Source organism: Ctenopharyngodon idella, chromosome 15 (assembly GCF_019924925.1).
Source record: "Ctenopharyngodon idella isolate HZGC_01 chromosome 15, HZGC01, whole genome shotgun sequence".
Taxonomy (NCBI): Eukaryota; Metazoa; Chordata; class Actinopteri; order Cypriniformes; family Xenocyprididae; genus Ctenopharyngodon; species Ctenopharyngodon idella.
In genome coordinates this window covers 3,456,697-3,473,762 of record NC_067234.1, presented here as the reverse complement: position 1 = coordinate 3,473,762, position 17,066 = coordinate 3,456,697, and the positions used below count along the sequence as shown (strand labels likewise).

Sequence of the window (17,066 nt, the reverse complement as noted above, 5' to 3'; positions counted from 1 at the left end):
TGTGTTGTAACAATAACAAAGAGTGAAAAATTTAAGGGGGTCTGAATACTTTCCGTACCCACTGTATGTGTATAGTTTTCTTTGTTTGGCTTTTTCGCTGTGGGATTTACACTGTCTGCACAATAAATGCACCTCAAATGGGATTTCCTGTCGCCATGGTCTTATTATGCCTCTGATCGCAAGTGCAATCGCTAACAATTCCATTTTATCATTTTGCAAACATTATAAGAACGATACTTTTGAATGTTCTCTAGACATTCTGAAACAAGGCACTAGAAATCTTACACAATGGTATTTCTAACAGAGAAAATGTGTTGCAAGACAAAAACCACACAATGTTTAAACTCTCACTGCATTATTTTCTCCTCTCTCTCTCTCTCTCTCTCTTTTTTTTTTTTGTATAGTGTGTACCAGTTTGGGTTATGATAATCTGACCACTGTCACAGTGACACAGGTGAAAGAGGGCTTGTCAAGCATCCATATCTTCGCTTTATGCATTTACCTCACCATCTTTGTTGTGGGCTTCAATGGAAACAGGCTCATCATATTTGTGACCGGCTACAAAATGAAGATGACAGTCAACTCCATTTGGTTTCTCAACTTGGCAATTGCAGACTTCTTTTTTATTTCTTTTGCCCCAGTCATGCGCTTTGTTTTGGTCTTTTTGCAAGCCACTGGGTTACTTTTTGTCCAAGCTTCTCTCTTTCATGACAGAGCTAAATATGTTTGCAAGCATTTTTTTTTTCTTTTTTCTTTTCTGACTGCTATCAGTCTGGACCGATACCTGTACACATGGATGATCGTGTGGTCTCGGAATAAACAAACTCTAATCAAAGCTAAGATCATTTGCATGATTGTGTGGGTTTTTTTCATATGTTGGTTCCCTTACCATATTTAGGGCCCGAGCACCGATGGTGTGAGGACCCTATTGGAATTGCCAGGAAGTCAGATATTTTGAATTAACTTGCCATTTTCTAACATTTCCAGATGTTGTACTTTAACGAACTCCTCCTAGAGCTTTAATCAGATCAATGTCATATTTGGTCAGTCTAATCTAAAGGCCTTTGCGACGTTAAATTGCGAAGATCTAGATTTTTCACTGAAGGGCGTGTCCGTGGTGGCCTGACAAAGTTCGATGTTTCGCCATGAAAGAGGAAGCTGTTGTAACTCAGACATACTATGTCTGATGTGCCTCAAACTTCACATGTGTGATAAGAGTCCTGGCCTAAAGACATCTATATGTCAATATTCAGTTAGTCGTAGCGCCACCTGCTGGCAACAGGAAATGGCATGCTTCACACTGTAATTCAATCCCAGGAACTCATTTCAATATGCCACGAAGTACCAAACATGCTAGAAACACGTTAAATCATGCAACACTTAGCTAAGTGCTAATGTATGCGGTTAACGCCACGAAACAGGAAGTTGTTGTAACTCAAGCATACAATGTCCGATCTGCTCCAAACTTCATGTTTGATAATAGTCCTGGCCTGATGACATCTACATTGCAATATTCAGTTATGGTCAAAGCGCCACCTGTTGGCAGTAGGAAGTGTGGCACTTTTAAATGATTTTACCATAATTCTCCTGTATTTACTCGCTTACATGCATGTCGCCCACTTTTCACTGTTTTCCTAAGGCCAATGGGTGGCGGTGAGCCCAGGTGCGAGGGCCCTTTCATCGCTGCTTGCAGCTTCAATTCTTCTTCTTCTTCTTCTTCTTCTTCTTCTTCTTCTCCTCCCAAATGAATCGCTTTTTTGAGGGCCTAAACATGCTCGAAAACTCATGAAACTTTGCACACGCATCAGAAGTGGTGAAAATTTACGTCTGTTATGGATCTCAGAATTAGGCGTGGCAAAATGGCTCGATAGCGGCACCTAAAAAATTTCAACGGAGTGCCCCTCGCGCTACGTTTCACGTACAGGTATGAAATTCGGTACACACATGTAACATCCCAATACCTACAAAAAAGTCTCCCGGTATGAAATCTGAAAACCAACAGGAAGTGAGATATTTAGAATTTTCTCTGCAAAATTTGTGCAGTTTTTGCCATTTTCACACGTTGTACTTTAACAAACTCCTCCTAGAGCTTTAATCAGATCAACATCATATTTGGTCAGTCTAATCTAAAGGCCTTTGCGACGTTAAATTGCGAAGATCTAGAGTTTTTGCTGAAGGGCGTGTCCGTGGCGGCCTGACAAAGTTTGATGTTTCGCCATGAAACAGGAAGTTCTTGTAAATCGGGTATACAATGTCGGATCTGCCCCAAACTTCACATGTTTTATTAGAGTCCTAGCCTAAAGATATCAACATGGCACTATTCAGTGACAGTCATAGTGCCACCTGCGGGCAACAAGAAATGACATGTTTTACACTGTGATTAACTCCTAGTAGACATTTAACCAGAACCACATCGTATATGGTCAGTCTAATCTTAAGGCCTTAGCGATGTTAATTTGCAAAGATCTTGAGTTTTCGTTGAAGGGTGTGTCCGTGGTGGCCTGACAAAGTCTGATGTTTCGTCATGAAGGAGGAAGCTGTTGTAACTCAAGCATACAGTGTCTGATCTGCCCCAAACTTCACATGTGTGATGAAAGTCCTGGCCTGAAGACATCTATATGCCAATTTTCACTTAGTCATAGCGCCACCCAGGGTTGGGGAGTAACGGAATACATGTAACGGCATTACGTAATCAGGATACAAAAATCCAGTAACTATAATTCGTTACAGTTACGTCAAAAAAAGTAGTAATCAGATTACAGTTACATTTTGAAAAAAGGGGGAATACTATCAGGATTACAATCGTTTCATTTAAAACTAAATAAATCATTATTTTTCCATAATAACACATATTAAGCGCTGCTTGATTCTACAGTATTTCCTGGTTCTGTTGCTAGTGATGACTCGCGTGAGCCACCTGCTGGTGCATGTGCAAATAACACCCGTCTACAATCTCAGACGCAGATTGAATCACTGCTGCTAGTTGAAACGATGCTGCCCGTGGGGAAAAACGCTTTCAATTCATGGAAATTTGGCTGCTATTTTGTTTTCAAAGAAGAAAATGCAAACGACCTTGTTGTACAGTGCAAACTCTGCCTTCCAGCTATGGAAACACTTTGTTTATCAAAGGACTAAAAAATAATCTGTAATACCATACTGTAGCCACTAGATGTCTGAATAGCCCACACACACACACACACACACACACACACATATTTAGGGCTGTGTATTCCCAAGTTGTGGAAATGAGACATGATTGCTTAGTTTTAATAGTTTTTAAAAGTAACCAAAATGCTAAACATTAATATTAAAGCAGAACAAACATGAACAGAAATGTGTTATCCGAGCTTGTTCAGTTTGGTTATGATCTGATGTGACTTTTATATTTTAAAGCTCTAAACAACAACAACGATAATAATATTGCAATAGATAATTTATCAGCTTTTTAAAATATTTTTATAGTTGAGACCCATTCAAAAGTATGGAAAGTGTAAAATTTAAAAACTTGCAGAAATTGAGAAGAAATAATTAAAATTAAATTTAAAAATGCAATTTATTTACAGTAAAGTTTTTTTTTTATACATGTGACCTTGAAGTAATCCAAAAGTAATCAGATTACATTACTTTCATATTGTGGTACTTGGATTACGTTACTGAATGCTTTTTTTATGAAGTAATTTGTAACTGTAACGGATTACATTTTTTAAAGTAACCCTCCTAAAGTAACCCTCAAGCCTGGCGCCACCTGCTGGCAACAGGAAATGGCATGCTTCACATTGTAATTCAATCCCACGAACACATTTCAATATGCCACAAAGTACCAAACATACTAGAAACACGTTAAATCATGCAACACTCTGCTAAGTGCTAATGTATGCAATTAACGCCACGAAACAGGAAGTTGTTGTAACTCAGGCATACAATGTCTGATCTGCTCCAAACTTCACATGTTTGATAATAGTCTTGGCCTGAAGTCATCTACATGGCAATATTCAGTTATGGTCAAAGCGCCACCTGTTGGCAGCAGGAAGTGTGCCACTTTGAAATGACTTTGCCATAATTCTCTTGTATTTTCTCGCCACTGTTCACTGTTTTCCTAAAGCCAACGGGTGGCGGTGAGCCCAGATGCGAGGGCCCTTTCATCGCTGCTTGCAGCTTTAATCACAAATTGTGTTTTATTTCATTAAATGCAGTGGAGAATAAGCAGAATGTTAATGTTCGAGAAATCATTTCTAAAACAACACCTTTTGTAGTGTGCCTGGCTTTTCTGAACAGCTGTCTGAACCCCATTCTCTACGTGTTCATGTGTGATGAGTTTAAGAAGAAGCTGAAACAGTCTCTGCTGCTGGTGCTGGAGACAACATTTGCTGAAGATCATCTGGACTTTCTTAATCACAAAGACAACAAAACGAAACCAAGACTTCTTTGACCAGCTGCTGAGACAAGAAAACTCTTTAAGAAAATCAGACTCTATGTAGCTACAGCCTGTTGTGTTACGATGGTTAATCTGATTTGTGCTGTAAATAAAAGCGTGTCAAAGGTGTCTTGTGACTTATGAGTGTATATAAGGCAAGCAGTCTAGTCAAAGTCAATGTCCCAGAAATGTATCTCTAGATATGAACTGTATAGTGAATGTTTCACACTGGATGTGCTGTGTCATGGGATAGTGTCTTTTCATAGTGTGTCAGCTGGTAGGGAAACCTCTTCTGGAAGCTCGGACGTGCTGCGTAACACACAAGAATGAACCTCATTGGTTATGCAGCACAGTTGAGCTTCCGGAAGAGTTTTGTTCTAGCGCGTCAATCAGTTTCGGCTGAGCTTCTGCTTATGTTTGCTGATCGATATTTACATGTGAGTAAAAGCTTAAAGGGGACCTATTATGCAAAATTCACTTTTGCAGGGTATTTGGACATAAATGTGTGTTGGCAGTGTGTGTACAGAACCCCCCTATAGTGATACAAATCCACCCACTCTTTTTTTTTTAAATCCCCATAAATCATAAGCAGTGTCTCCCAACAGCCTGTTTTCAGCCATGGTGCTGATCGGTGCTAATGTGACGTCACATTAGCCACAGGCCCTGCCCCGACCACTGACTGACAGTTCTGCATTACCATAGTTTCCGCCCTCAGCGAGCTGTATGCTGTCCGCCATTTCCTCCGTGCTCGAGCAGTTGTAGAGACTGCTAAGTAATTGAGATGTTTTGTTGTTGGATGTAAGAGTGAACATAACAGTCTTTATTTATCTACATCTGAGCCGCTGAACGCAGTGGATTACTTTTATTTTTGAAGGGAATGCACCATAGATCTAATATACATGTACGATTTCTGTAACATTGCCTGCTATTTACTTTTACAGACATAACTGACTGTGTTTATGTGAACTGTGTGTGTTTTTGATAGAACCTTGTGTGTATTTGACAGTTTAAACAAAACAAAAAATGTGAAAGAAGTTACTCACGAGACTTGACGTCTGACAGCCTGTGTGTGTGTGCGTGTGCTTCAGATAAGTGCGCTCAGAAAACGATCAATTAGAAGTTTAAACTGATATAGCTTTAAGACGCATGGAAATAATAAACTTTAAAGATGAAAGAAGAACTATGCTATTCGTGAGAGTGATCGCGATATACAGGTGCTGGTCTTATAATTAGAATATCATCAAAAAGTTGATTTATTTCACTAATTCCATTCAAAAAGTGAAACTTGTATATTATATTCATTCATTACACACAGACTGATATATTTCAAATGTTTATTTCTTTTAATTTTGATGATTATAACTGACAACTAAGGAAAATCCTAAATTCAGTATCTCAGAAAATTAGAATATTGTGAAAAGGTTCAATACTGAAGACACCTGGTGCCACACTCTAATCAGCTAATTAACTCAAAACACCTGCAAAGGCCTTTAAATGGTCTCTCAGTCTAGTTCTGTAGGCTACACAATCATGGGGAATGATTGTGTAGATGAAAATCAAAACCAAGCAGATGTCTTAATATTTGGCAGAGAATCCAATTGATGCAGGAACTGTGATCATAGAGAGGGGGCGGGGCACAGCAGCTCATTTGCATTTAAAGGCACATGCATGAAAACAGCCTGTTCTTGACTATAGTCAGAAATGGGTATTTACAACATGGATTTATAAATTATCTGTGAGGTATTTTAAGCTGAAACTTCACAGACACATTCTGGGGACACCTGAGACTTAAATTACAACCTGTAAAAATGGGCATTATAGGTCCCCTTTAAATTAAATCTGCTCACAATAAAAAGCGATCAAGTCTCTTCAGAAAATTTGAGCAAAACTGTTCGATTCATATAGATTATTTTTATGATCTCCTTATGATCTATTTGAAGTGTCAAAGTGGTAGTTACAAAGGCAGTCAGTAGAGGGACAAAAATCTCTCGGATTTCATCAAAAAGATTTTTTTTGTGTTCCAAAGATGAACAATCTTTTTGATGAAAATCTTACAGGTGTGGAACGACATGAGGGTTAGTAATTAATGACAGAATTTTCATTTTGGGGTGAACTAACCGTTTAATTACATGTCACAGGGATTGGTTTAAACTTTTTATTATTGTTTAATTGATGGTCACAACAGATGGAATCTTTCTTTCTTTCTTTCTTTCAGTTGCCTTTTATAGGCCTATATTCAAATATATATTCTGTCTTAGAGTGCAGGCTTGGTGGGCCCAGAGACTACATAAGGCACACTTCCTGTGGCCTTGTGTTGCCAAATAGCTCCATACAGACATCATAAAAGTTTTCATTGTTTGCGGTGTCAGAATCCTCACCACTGGGTTTCAACATTGTTGTCGCAACTGATCTGACTGACATGTCCTTCTTTAAAACTTCATAATTTCCTTTAAAACACTGGCCAGCACACATCTATCTGTCATTCTTTTCCACTGTCTAGGCATTTTGTAAGATTATTAAAAAGAAACTGTTCTTAGTTGTACGCAAGAGGATGGTTGTAACATTCTTTAAAGATGTGTTACCCCACCCATGTCAGCCGGTGTTCAGCTAGCTGTGTATTGGTGGAATTGGTGGTGTTAAAACTCTCCCCATGTTACAACCATACCCGGTCTCCCCTAATCATAGATGGATGCCCGCATCTCGCAGCTTTTGCAGCATCTTGCGAATATCAGATAAAAATATGCTCTAAAAACATTTTGCCAATGTTCCCATTAAAAACATTATTTCTGAATGTCATGTTAAAAACGTCCATTTTTTTCTTGGTTCACGAGTTTACACTTACAAATAATCATTTTGGACCGATCCAAGAGTACTGCCCCCATATCCCTGGCTGTGATAGGAACCAGCCAAGAGTGAGGTGGAGGGATGCCAAAAAAACCGTTGAGGAACATACAGGTGAGTCGGCTACGTATATATAAGCCTCCTCTCGTGCTGATTGGATAGATCATTTGAACGTGTTCCTCCCATGTATTAGTTACTCATATAATAACTATAACTAATAATTAATATAATAACTATAACTAATAACTAAAATACAGTTTATATTAATTCATATAGACTGCAGAAATAGAAAGTGTGTAGTCGATAAAAATAGATTTCTGTAGAAGCTCTTCATACACCATCCCCACATCACTCTTTAAGAGAAGTAAAGGGGGAACTTATCATCAGTTGTGGATTTTCAACAATAAACAGAACTTGCAAAGAGGTTTTAATGGGACTGAAGCCATACAGAAAATGGGTAAGAATCTAATATGTACATTGCCTGTTGAGAGCATATGAGGACATAATATTATCATTCTCTGTAGTTGGGTGAAAATTGTAGAGAGAGTAGATAGATTTCCAAAAGAATTTTTTACATGTGTCCTTAACTACATGTAAATTGATGGTCACAACAGATGGAATCTTTCTTTCTTTCTTTCTTTCTTTCTTTCTTTCTTTCAGTTGCCTTTTATAGGCCTATATAGACATATATATTCTGTCTTAGACCCAGACTTTCCACCTCAAAATATGAAAACCCATAATAATAATAATGACATTATTTATTTATTTATTTTTAAATATGGTGATAATAATGAATAATTTAGGTAATTTAGGGGGAAAATTGGTAAATCTTTTGTACACAATCATTTACAAACTGTAATTGTGTCATCTTATGTGAAAAGTGTGAAAATTTTATTTTCATTTTATGTGTTTGCAACCACATAAAATGATTTTTTTTTTTTTTTTTTTTTTTGTCTTAAATGTTACAACTGCATGTACTGTTTCTACAATACATACGGTTGTAACATTTAGGACAAAAAAAAAAAAAAAAAAAAAATCATTTTATGTATTTCCACAAGTATGGTGTACATTTTCAAAACTCTTAGTACAAAACTCCAAACTGATCACACTTGTAACACAGCTAGTCATTCTTTCAAAACCTGATCTCATGCTTTAATTCTAGTTGTACATATTATCATTCTACATAATCACTGTTTCAGAATACAAGATTGTTGTGATATGTAATGAGAACATTTGGTTTAATTACCGAAACACAACAATATGATCTTCTTTCAGGTTGTTACTTTTAACAATCAGTTTATTCAATAGCAAACAATGCAAGATTCATGTTTCAAATCACCCTTGTTGCTGAAATAGTTAGTTACAGGTTTTTTTAATTGCTTTGGCGCAATTTTCACAAGCAAAATTGGTAAATTTTCAAAACTCTTAGTACTAATAGTGTACCAGTACCGGTACTTCGGTACCAAGTTGGTACTGAAATTGTAAAAAATGTCGCGATACCAGCATTCCTGTAGTACCGGGAGTACCGAGAATCCGGGTATATTCGCTACCCACTGATAGGGCTGTGCCAGTATTTTACGTGAATATGACACGAGTGAAGCACAAAGCTTTGTTTACAGAAGAAATAGGCTAGTTAACAATTAAATGCGACATAGCAGCCATGGAAACATTTTGGTTCATGAGATGAATGAGAGAGGTACGAGAGTCCATACTTTTAAGCTTTGTCGGCTTTGTATTCTGTTTTGAGAATCACGATCTGGTCACCCGATTAGCAGAGAATTTAACAATATTCCATTAGTTATTCCACTGAACATGGAATCTGTTTCTTTACCCAAATCTTCACTCACGCAGTGGATTATAAACTTTTCTTCCTTTGGTTTTAATTGCTTTTAATTAGGCCTATATTCGCATTCTTTACTGTGGTAAAGTAGGAAAAACACCATAGGACAGAAACCTTTTTGCTTGCACATCAATTTCTATTTATCACAGTTTGTGCTTGTTATTAGACTTTATAAGGCGCGTCTACTTTCGCTTTCTCTGGCAGCGCAAAATCAAACATAGCCTGAATGTCTGAAGATAAAACCTTTTACAACAAGTGTCAGTTGCTTGTAACATCAGGAGATAACATGAAGATATTATTAAAGAGAAATGGTCTCTTTCCTGCTCGTGTCCCTCATCCATCTCAAAGAGCAGAGCTGCTATATGACGCATCTTTGTGTGGAAATAAAAAACAAATGTTTTTTAGAATAATATTGAACTTTCTTATTATTTAGGTTACCATTATTTGCTGATATTTATTGCAGAGGCTGTAGTGTGTTGTTTCACTGAAGGAATAGCTAAAATTAACACGCATGTCTGTTTCAAAATGGATGTTTGAGCATTTGTTTATTTAGGCCTATTTTTTTATATTTCAAAATTTATTTCATTGAGGTATATATACACACACAAACATACATACACACACACACACACACACACACACACACACACACACACGCCCCAAATATTTATATGTATGATAACCATCATATTTAATATGTTTTTTAAAATAGACTAGTTAAATAAAAGAGTAAAATAGTTCCAATATTTTCCTGTGGTACCGAAATTGGTACCGAGAACCGTAAAATTTTACTGGTATTGGTACCGACTACTGGAATTTTGGTACCGTGACAACACTAGTACTAATATTACAACAGATCATCAAAAGTGCACCTTTTTCAAATATTTCAGCATAGTTTCAATAGTATTAGTACAATACACAAAATTACAAAGTATCCTTTTCACAACACAAAATAAGTGTTTCATCTATATAAATGTTTCATTCACAGTAACTGTCTTTCATAATACTATTACTATCAAACTTTTCATTTGCATGTCTTTTCATTCAGTTTAATACATTTAATCCAACTGATTTTAATAGTTAATCATAGATGCATTGACATGGAGCATTGTAAACGGTTTAAAAGTCCAATCCGAATGAAAATGCTCCATATAAACACCTCAATCGCAGGGGCCTGGATTATCCATAGACAGGATTGGGTGAGTGCCCTGGGGCACCAGCCAATAGGGGGGCACCAAGTGATTAAGATAATGACTAGACCTTTAAAAAAATGTCATGTTTTGTATAGGCTATATATTATTTTGCTGGAAAGATACGGATATAAAATGAACAGTTAATGATACAATATATACAGAGAGAATATAAAATATATGCATATAAAGAATTGCGATTCACAGCTACCTTTAAAAAGTACCTGCAACATCAAGTTTTTTTCAAAAAATCGTTCACCAGAGGATATACTGCAAATTCTATGAAAAAATGGGCTACAGACTACTTTCCCAAGTGTATTCGTTGCAATCAGACTGTTCTTTACCCTGCCCGTTGCCAACTGCGAGAGCGAGAGATCCTTCTCGCAACTTAAAAGAGTGAAGAATGAACTCAGGACAACCATGAGACAGAAGTGGCTGTCTGCACTCTCCCTGCTGGCTATTGAATCCGAACTAGTCAGGGGACTTTGACGATTGATGCTGCCTTTACGTGCTATCGGAAATTTTATAATTCGCAAATAAGAAGTCGTGATTACACGGTTGTTGCATTCAAGTGCCTTGTTGTCGGAATGAACAGGACTCATGGAGGACACCAGGTTTATTCTTGCCTATTTATTGGGAAAATCTTATTAAAACCAAAATTATAGGCCTATATTAGTTCCTTTGTTTGATACTTGTACAAACCCGATTCCAAAAAAGTTGGGACACTGTACAAATTGTGAATAAAAAAGGAATGCAATGATGTGGAAGTTTCAAATTTCAATATTTTATTCAGAATACAACATAGATGACATATCAAATGTTTAAACTGAGAAAATGTATCATTTTAAGGGAAAAATAAGTTGATTTTAAATTTCATGGCATCAACACATCTCAAAAAGTTGGGACAAGGCCATGTTTACCACTGTGTGGCATCCCCTCTTCTTTTTATAACAGTCTGTAAACGTCTGGGGACTGAGGAGACAAGTTGCTCAAGTTTAGGAATAGGAATGTTGTCCCATTCTTGTCTAATACAGGCTTCAAGTTGTTCAACTGTCTTAGGTCTTCTTTGTCGCATCTTCCTCTTTATGATGCGCCAAATGTTTTCTATGGGTGAAAGATCTGGACTGCAGGCTGGCAATTTCAGTACCCGGATCCTTCTTCTACGCAGCCATGATGTTGTAATTGATGCAGTATGTGGTCTGGCATTGTCATGTTGGAAAATGCAAGGTCTTCCCTGAAAGAGACGACGTCTGGATGGGAGCATATGTTGTTCTAGAATTTGGATATATCTTTCAGCACTGATGGTGCCTTTCCAGATGTGTAAGCTGCCCATGCCACACGCACTCATGCAACCCCATACCATCAGAGATGCAGGCTTCTGAACTGAGCGCTGATAACAACTTGGGTTGTCCTTGTCCTCTTTAGTCCGGATGACATGGCGTCCCAGTTTTCCAAAAAGAACTTCAAATTTTGATTCGTCTGACCACAGAACAGTTTTCCACTTTGCCACACTCCATTTTAAATGAGCCTTGGCCCAGAGAAAACGCCTGCGCTTCTGGATCATGTTTAGATAGGGCTTCTTTTTTGACCTATAGAGTTTTAGCCGGCAACGGCGAATGGCACGGTGGATTGTGTTCACCGACAATGTTTTCTGGAAGTATTCCTGAGCCCATGTTGTGATTTCCATTACAGTAGCATTCCTGTATGTGATGCAATGCCGTCTAAGGGCCCGAAGATCACGGGCATCCAGTATGGTTTTCCAGCCTTGACCCTTACGCACGAGATTGTTCCAGATTCTCTGAATCTTTGGATGATATTATGCACTATAGATGATGATAACTTCAAACTCTTTGCAATTTTTCTCTGAGAAACTCCTTTCTGATATTGCTCCACTATTTTTCGCCGCAGCATTGGGGGAATTGGTGATTCTCTGCCCTTTTGTTTTTTCCCTCCAGCTTCTCAATGGACTTTTCTGCAGTTGCCCTGCTATGCTTGGAGCAGAGGGACCGCTCCCTGGAATCACACACCAGGGATTTTTTGGAGTTGGCGTGCCTAACACACTATCCCGACCGCCCGCTTTGCGCGTTTTACATCTCCGGCCTAAGCGAGCGGTCCTGGGCACACCTCTCAGGGCCCCGCGGAGGATGACTTCGCCACCAGCCCCACTCACTGCCAGAGACCAACCAACCACCACCAGCGAACGACGCGACAGAGATGTTGTTTGAGCCCACCGCAGACTGTGGAGACCGGCCACCCACAAGAGACGAGCCCTTACCGAGGATCAGGACGGAGTGTTTCATTGCCTCGGAGCCCGGACCACTGACAGAGTCTGACCAGGTGCACGAGCCGGCAACACCGTTCATCACTGAGGGAGTGATTGTGGAGCTCGAGGGCTGGGAGGAAAGCCCTGCCCACGACACCACCGCTGTAGAAGTGAGTATTTTGAACTCTGGCCTTTATTTTGAGCAACTGAAAGATTTGTTTGAGGCTGATTTAATTGACTTTTTCGGAGAGGTGATTCCCAACTCCCCTGTATCTCCAGCACCCCCTTTATCTCCAGAGTCGCCTGTATCTCCAACACCGATATCTCCAATGTCCCTTGTATTTCCTGAGTTCCCACCCAGCCTCCCTCTCCTGCCTCCTCGTTCAGTCAGTTCCTCATCCCCACCATCGCTGCTGTCCTTCAGCCCTTCTACATCTTCCTCATGCCAGATGCCAAGTGTCTTCAGGCCACCAGCTCCATCTCACACAGAGAGTCCCCTGTCTCCACCTCCAGCCTCTGTGCCCTCTGCTCCACCTCGGCCCGTCGACACTTTGGTTCCACCGTGGCTCCTCCCTCCCTCGGCTCCACCGGACACCATCGGCCATATGGCTTCTCCGGGCTCCCTCGTCTCTCTGGCTTCGCCTTGGTCAGCCGTCGACCTGCCTGCACCTACGGCTCCGTCTGGCTCCGCCTTCCCTCCAGCTCCACCTCCGTCCTCGGTCCCACCGGCTCAGCCTCTGCCCTCTGGACGTCCGTCTTCACCTCGGATGCTCGTCGCATGGCTCCACCTCGGTCTCCCGTTCCATTGGCTGCGCGTGGGCTCATCGGCTTATCGGCTCATCGGCTACATCTGGGTCTCCATCTTCAGCTGCATCTCCGTTGGTCGTCCCCAGGGTGTTGTCTGCCACCAAGTCAACACCACCATGGCTTCTCCCACCTGCGACTCCACCCTGGGGCCTCGTCATGGTTGGTCTCTGGACCAACACCTGGCTCCTCCTGCTCCTGGCTTTCCCCTAGCTCCTCCCACCCTCCACTCCCCCATGGACTGTTTTTGTTTTTGCCTTGGACTCTTTTTGTTTCTCCTCAGTTCTTCGCCCTCCTCCAGTGATGTGCGTGCACACAACTTCGAACATAGTGGTTATCATCTAAGACAAATCACTTAGGTAAAAAGAATTCATTACATTTGGTTATCCATATTTGATATTTCAGACAAGTTCTATAGAAACTGTCTATAGAATCAATATCTATAGAAATTTATAGGTGTACCAAATGATTAATTGATTAACTATTAAATTCAGTTGGATTAAATTACAGACAAATGTATTAAACTGAACGAGAAGAGATGCAAATGAAAAGTTTGATAGTGATAGCATTATGAAAGGTAGTTACTGTGAATGAAACGTTGATAAAATACTTATTTTGTGTATTGTACTAACATAATTTAAACTATGCTGAAATGTTTGAAAAAAGTACACTTTTGATGATCTGTTGTGATATTAGTACTGAGAGTTTTGAAAATGTATTAATTGCTTGTGAAAATTGTGCCAAAGCAATTAAAAAAAAAAAAAAAAAAAATGTAATGCAATCCTGTTATCATGCCACATTTCACATGCAACACATTTTCTACCCCAGGATGCCATACAAAGCATAGAGTTAAACACTCTCATCAGTTTATTCAATTTTCTATTTTAAGTTTTTACTATTCAGATTCCAGAAATCAAAACTTACTGTATTTATTTTTTTTTTTTTCATGTAGCAAGCACTACTATTGGATTTCAAAATGTGACCAATTCTACAGTGCAGACGGAGATCTTCTCAGGCTTTAATATCTTCATGAAATGCATTTACATTGCCATCCCTGCTATAGGTCTCATTGGAAATGGGCTTGTGATATTTGTGACTGGTTACAAAATGAAGACGACAGTTAACTCCATTTGGTTCCTCAACTTGGCGACTGCAGACTTCATCTTCTCCTTAACTCTAATCATAAGCACCATTTCATATATAGGCCGCAAGTTTTGGCACTTTAGTGACTTCAAGTGCACATTTCTCTGTTTCATGATTTACCTAAACTCATTTGCTAGCATTTTGCTGCTGACAATTATTAGTCTGGACCGATGCCTGTGCACATGGATGGTTGTGTGGTCTCGTAATAATCGAACCATATTCAAAGCCAGAATCATCTGCATGATTGTGTGGGTTTTCTCCATCACCTGCTGCATCCCTGCAGTCATCAGTCACTCAGCAGCAGAGAGTGAAAAAATCTATAAAACTTCTATACAATACAAGTCTATTGTCACATTTAGGTTTATAACAGGCTTTGTCATCCCCTTTCTGATCATTGCATCTTCGTATATAGCTATCGGTGTGCGAGTCAAACGTCTCAAAAAGGAGAATCAGCTCAGGTCTTACCGGGTCATTATAGCTGTGGTCCTGGCCTTTTTCATATGCTGGCTTCCTTTTCATGTATACAGTTTTTATAATATAAATGCAGAAGAGAATCATTGGCGTAAATCTGTTAAAGAGGTTTTAAAAACAGAAGCTGTAATTAACTGCCTGGCTCTTCTAAACAGCTGTCTGAACCCCATTCTCTATGTGTTCATGTGTGAGGAGTTTAAGAAGAAGCTGAAACAGTCTTTCCTGCTGGTGCTGGAGACGGCGTTTGCTGAAGATCATCTGGACTTCAGAGTCTAAAAGCAAACAAAAGATACCACCATCTCTATGCCTGACAGCTGCCAGGATAACCAAACAAGCGTTTATAAGTATCAAGATATTTACAACTCCACTTTTCCATCTTGATGGACACCTTTTTACAACCACATGAGGTTCAGCTTATACAGCCATAAACTGCATTATAATCTCACTTTATCTGCATTTCACATCTTCATGCATAAGGAAAGAGGATTTTCAATATAAAAATACTTGCCTTTTCCAGTGGTGGATCATAACAAAGTAGTTTAACTTTATTACTTACTTTATTACTTATTTATTACTTACTTTAAGTAGGCTATCTGTACTTTATCAGAGTGTTATTATTTTGGGAAAATTTTACTTTTACTTCACTACATTCCAGTAGCGTAGCCACTAGGGGCCCTGGGGGGAGGGGGGAATTCTGATGGCTTAAAATAAAAAATTATGGAATTTTTGATGTGTTAGCCTAATTGATAGATTGACCAATGCTGCACGGTAAAATGCTATGACTGTTATTGGTTTGATTATGTCATGTGTTGTGCCTATACGCTGTCATTATCTTTACATGTTCATTAGCCTAACAACATGCAATGAGTATGGCAGGTGAACAAAGTTCAATATTACATTTTACAAGAAAACACAGAAAGATGAGGGGGAAGGGGAAAAAGTTCCATCCATTGTACATCTGAGCCTACTTCACCTTTCCATGAGGAGACAGTGAGGGAAGCGGCACCTGAGGTACCTTACTCTTACTTTCATTTTGTTCATCTGTTATTTAAGTGAAATGCATTTCGCATATAGGCCCATTTATTCCTTATATATAATTTTATTCTGTTTTTCTCTGTTCGCAGAAGCTCTGCAGGTGTGTGATGTGACGATGTGTGATTCCTCATGTTCTGTTGTTTATGCTGCTATTTACGCATTGAGCTTGAATGGCACAAAAAGGAAGTTACTAATGCCAAATTTGTAAATGAAAGTCATATTTAGGTCCTGACTGTCAGTTATCTGTGAAGTAAATCAGCTGTAAATGTGTATAATTAATAAGTATAATGCATAATAAGTTTTTGTAATGAAATAAAAAAGTTTGCTTATTTGCAGATCAATATATATTAAATGACTATGCTAATCTTTTGCTAATCTTTCTTATTATTGCTGACTAATGACTAGTACTGGCTAGAATAAATAATAAACAGTTTGATCAGTAGGCTACTTTTTACACTGTAAAACCGAACAGTGAAATTAATTAAATGAAATGAGTTTGTTTCACTCAAATGATAATGAAAGTTCATTGTACTTAATAATAGAAAAAAGTTGCTTGAACTCAAAATGTGATTGTATTAAGCTGAACTTAATATGATTGAGTTGCAGCAGATTTCTAATTCCCAGCATGCTTTGTGTCAGACTGTATAAGGCAAATAAATGTTGCAATTAAGTGTTATTTTGTGTGTTTTTGCACAAGATTAAAATAGAGAGACATAAGTTAGCGTTTAATGTTGTGTTATGTTGGGATTTACAGGGGGTTCTGTTATGTTAGTTTTGTATGGTGACCGCTGTGGTGAACAGTAGAGCCTGTGGTTAGGTTGAGGATGGGCTACAAAATTTTTAAGACCACATATACTGTATGTTGTTTATTATTTACATGCAAGTATATAATTATAGTCTCTTTGATAGTTATAATAGCATGTTTTATTTGCTATCTATCATTTAACCATGAAGATCTGAATGTAATGTTTATGTAAATGAACTGTATGTAATTACCATTATGATGAGTGGGGCGAGGCTGAGAACGATGCCGGTGATGTGATTGTTAATGAGAGTCACCTGTGC

General features: G+C 38.7%; 1 protein-coding gene across 1 annotated transcript; it reads left to right on the top strand.

Moving 5' to 3' along the window:
- Window positions 1-13,930: 13,930 nt before the first annotated feature.
- LOC127496317 (C3a anaphylatoxin chemotactic receptor-like) lies at window positions 13,931-15,923 on the top strand. Its single transcript, XM_051864213.1, has one exon. The coding sequence runs from the start codon at window positions 14,382-14,384 to the stop codon at window positions 15,240-15,242; it is 861 nt and encodes a 286-aa protein (XP_051720173.1). The 5' UTR covers window positions 13,931-14,381; the 3' UTR covers window positions 15,243-15,923.
- Window positions 15,924-17,066: the final 1,143 nt, after the last annotated feature.